Raw genomic sequence first — 3,796 nt, 5'->3', positions numbered from 1 at the left:
GCCGATGCTCAGCTGCGGGGCGGGCTCAGCCCCGGGGCCGCACGCCCCGGTCTCCGGCCGCTCCCGTCTATACCTCCTGAAGAAGTCTGCAAAGACCCCCCCCTCCCCTTTCCACCGAGAGGGTCCTTTTGCTGGGGGGGGGGGGGGGTATGTGTGTGTGTGCTCAGTGCCCGGGTCAGGCCTTGCCGGCCCCAGGAGGTGTTTTTTCCGCCCCGTATCACATAACGCACGGCTTGATGTCCTGGTATGTCACTTGTTGGTGGTAATAGGAGCCGCTGCCCGCTGAATGCATGGAGGAGGAGGCCATGGCGTTGAAAGAGAAGACGAATTCCTTTCTGTCGCACATGCTCGGAGACTGGGAGTGATACCGCGGGATGCCTGTGGGACGGGGGGGGGGTCGGAAAAGATTGTCAGCCATCGGAATTATATTTAGTAGAGGAGGTTGAGCGCAGGGGGGAGAAGGCTGCCGTCTGGGGTAAAAAAAGAATAAACAAAACCCAAACCCTCCGTAGCCCCCACGTCTCAGCGTGAAATTGGGTATATTTTTGCATGTGCACAAATAGACGGGCGCTCCCGGGGCTCCGTCCGCGGGCGCGGACAGGTGCGGTGGAGGAAAACACCGCGGCTCCGGGACGCTTCCAGGAGACGGGATTTGCTTTGGGTTGGGTTTAGCTTTTTTTTTTTTCCCCTCATTTTGCCCCCTTGAAGTTCCCGAATGAGTTTTCCTCTCGCCTCCGCCCGCGCGGAATGTCCGCGGGGCGCGGAGCCGGGGAGCACGCAGGGCCGGCGGGGCCGGCGGCAGAGACCGGGCGGAGGGAGGCGGAGGGCGAAACGCCGCCAAGATCGGGGCTGTTTCCGCCGTTCTTGCCGCCACCTCGGGACAGAAAAACGCCCCGAAAATTTTGGGTGCGCTGGGGAGGGTCGCCCGCCCGGGGACCCCGCTCCCCGCCGCTCCGGCGCCCTTAATTTGGGTCTTAATCCGGAGCATTTCGGTTAAGGCCGCGGGCGGGCCCGGTGGTTCCTCGGGACGGATTTTTGCTGCTTTTTCCAGCGGATCTGGGTGCGCTCACCCGGAGCCGGGACCGACCCGGGAACCAGGCGAGTGCCCGGTGGCGAGCGCTGGCCCCGGCCCGGCCCGGTTCGGTGCTGTGCCCGGGCTCGGCCGCTGCGGCCCGGCCTCGCTCATCCTTTTTCCCCGCTTCGCTTGGTCTTTTTGACCCGCTAACGCTCCGTTTCGCACCCTTTTCTGCCAGGCAATTCCCTAAAGTTCCCAAAGGCCCGGGGTGATTTGCAGGGACCCCCCCCAAACCCGCTCCTTCACCCGGCCACGAATCCCAGGGCTCCCCGGTGTCCCCCCGCTCCGGGGTGAATTTGGGCCGCAGGACGAAGCCCAGCGCCGGCCTCCTCCCTCCCGAGGCCTCTTCCCGGCCAAAACACCATTTCCCCCCTCGCCTCCAGGAGCCAGGGCAAATCCTTCCCCGGCAGCTCCATCCCGGGGTGTGGGGTCCGGGGCCCCCGACTTCTGCATGGGAAGAGGAGCGGAAGGTGGAGGAAGGCGCTGGGCCTGGAAAACACAACCCCGAGAGGAGCTGATGGCGGGGGACAGGGACGGGCGGATGGCGGACACCCCGGTGGGGAAATCACCCCCTCTCCTTTTTCTCCATCCGGAGTCCTCCAGGTCTCGATGGAGGTGGAAGACCCCTCGGGCTCATCTCCGGCCTCGTCTTCCCGCAGTTCCCCGCCTCTCTGAGCCCACCGGCCCTAGGCCCGGGGCGGCCCCGGCGGCAGAGCAGCCGTCCGTGGGAGCGGACCCCCGGCCCGGCGATTCCCAGCCCCGCAGCGGCGGGGAGCGGGTTCCCCCGTCGGGACGAGCCCCGACGGCTGCCCGTTTGCCGCTGGGAAGGGAGGCGAGGAGCGGGGAAGGACGGCGACCTCTTCTTACCCGGGGAGGTGCATTAAAACCGTCCACGAAGCGGGGCCGGGATCCACGCGTAGCCTCCTAGCCCACCCGCCCCACCGGCAGCCCCCGGCCGACCCCGTCTCGGGTCTCTCCCACGCGTGTCCGCGCCTTACCTTGCAGGTCGGCGGTGTTGTGGCTGTTCTGGTGCAGGTAGGACTGGTCGAGGGAGTGCGTGGAAAGGCTGGAGGAGAGCGGGTTGGCCGTGGGGTTGCAGGGCGAGAGGGGCTGCTGCTTGATGTAGGACGCGCCGGTGTTCAAGGCCGCCGAGGCGGAGGGAGCCCACGCCGAGGCCGAGCTGGAGTAAACCGAGTGGGGCTCCATCACGCCGCCGCCGGCGAGCAGCGGGGAGGCGGGCACGGAGCTCTCGTGGTGCGGGTAGTCCCCCGCCGAGGAGCCGGTACAGCTGCCCATGTAGGAGTGCCCACCGTTGGCGGGCAGGTGGGGCACGGAGTGTCCCGCCAGGCCCATCCCCTCCACGTTGCTGGACAAATGCCCGTTCATCATCCCCAAGCCCCCTTCGAGGGAGAGGCTGTTGGGGGGGCAGGAGAGCCCGCCGGCCGAGCCCTGGAAGCCGTAGCTCTCAGGGAGGTGGTTGAAGCTCAGCCCGTTCATCATGCTGTACATGGGCTTCAGCGCTTGGCATTTCCTCCTGAAGCCGCGGGGTCGGCGGCGAAACGAGCCCTCCTCGAACATGAACTCGCTGGCCGGGTCGATGGTCCAGTAGTGGCCCTTGCCCGGGCGTCCCAGCCCCTTGGGCAGCTTGATGAAGCACTCGTTGAGGGAGAGGTTGTGGCGCACCGAGTTTTTCCAGCCCTGGTAGGAGCCTCGGAAGAAAGGGAAGCGGCTCTGCAAGAACTGGTAGATCTCGCTGAGGGTCAGGCGTTTGGAGGGCGAGCTCTGGATGGCCATGACGATGAGGGCGATGTAGGAATAAGGCGGTTTCTCCGGCCGCCGGATCCCCGCGTTGGTCTTCTTCGCCTTGGGACCGCCGCTGCCCGGGGCCCCGCCGCCGCTGCCCGCAGCGCTGCCGGTCGCCCCGCCGGGAGCCGCGGAGGCGGCGTCCATGGCCGAGCTCTGCGGCTGCTTCTCGGCCACGGAGGACATGGGGCCGTAGCTGCTCTGCACCGGAGGAGGAGGGGGCTGAGAGGACAGAGCCTGCTGCGCTTCTGCAGTCATCTACGGCCAGGTCCGCGGCGGCCAGCCCCGGCCCTCCTCCGCCACCCTCCCCTAGGCGCCCCCCCAAAAGGCCACGCTGCTGGGGGCTCGCCGCCACTCACACCCCCACCCCCCCCCCCCCACCCACCCCGGGTCTCCTCCCGGCCCCCCGGCGGGGTTTCTTTGCACCGGGAGACTTCACCCCTCCGTTGATAAACAAATGGAAGCGACGACCCCCCCACCCCCCCCCTCTCCCCGCTCCTTTCCCTCCTCCTCCCACTTTATCCCTAAATCCGAGCCTGGCTGCAGAAGGCGAGCGAGAGGCGGAGGGTCGGAGGGGGTGGCCGCAGGGAGGCGGGATGGGGGGGGCGGGTGGAAGCGATCTAGGCTCGGCTGCTGCGAGAGAGAGAGAAGCCGGCGGCCGCCGCCGCCTTCGCCTGCCCCGCTGCCCCTCGGCGGGCCGGGCTACCGGGACCGCCGCCTCCGTCGTCGTCCCCCCCCCGCCGTCTCCCCGCCCCGGCTCTAGCTGGGTTGGCGCTGCCGGTGCTGAGGGGAGCTGCTTCCCATGGCGGTGGCTGTGGAGTCTGGCCCCGGCCCCGCCGCTCGCCTTTTGCTTTATCTCTTTGCGGCGGCGTCTGCCGCTCCTTGACAGACGTTAAGAGCGGAGAGGAGATCCCCGCC

The 3,796-nt window shown here is 67.9% G+C and overlaps 1 protein-coding gene across 1 annotated transcript; it reads right to left on the bottom strand.

Moving 5' to 3' along the window:
* Positions 1–217: 217 nt before the first annotated feature.
* FOXF1 (forkhead box F1) lies at positions 218–3,136 on the bottom strand. The gene is made up of 2 exons (XM_074158068.1): positions 2,074–3,136; positions 218–378 (listed from the first exon to the last, which is right to left on the bottom strand). The coding sequence occupies exons 1-2, from the start codon at positions 3,134–3,136 to the stop codon at positions 218–220; spliced, it is 1,224 nt and encodes a 407-aa protein (XP_074014169.1).
* Between the last annotated feature and the right edge of the window lie 660 nt (positions 3,137–3,796).

Source organism: Numenius arquata, chromosome 13 (assembly GCF_964106895.1).
Source record: "Numenius arquata chromosome 13, bNumArq3.hap1.1, whole genome shotgun sequence".
Lineage (NCBI taxonomy): Eukaryota > Metazoa > Chordata > Aves > Charadriiformes > Scolopacidae > Numenius > Numenius arquata.
This window is presented reverse-complemented; position numbering and strand designations above follow the sequence as displayed.

Bases quoted from the DNA above. Each gene is read 5' to 3' on its own strand.
- FOXF1 (XM_074158068.1), bottom strand. From the start codon at position 3,136: ATGACTGCAGAAGCGCAGCAGGCTCTGTCCTCTCAGCCCCCTCCTCCT. The intron at 379-2,073 runs GTAAGGCGCGGA...CCCGTCCCACAG, and splicing joins CAACACCGCCGACCTGCAAG to GCATCCCGCGGTATCACTCC.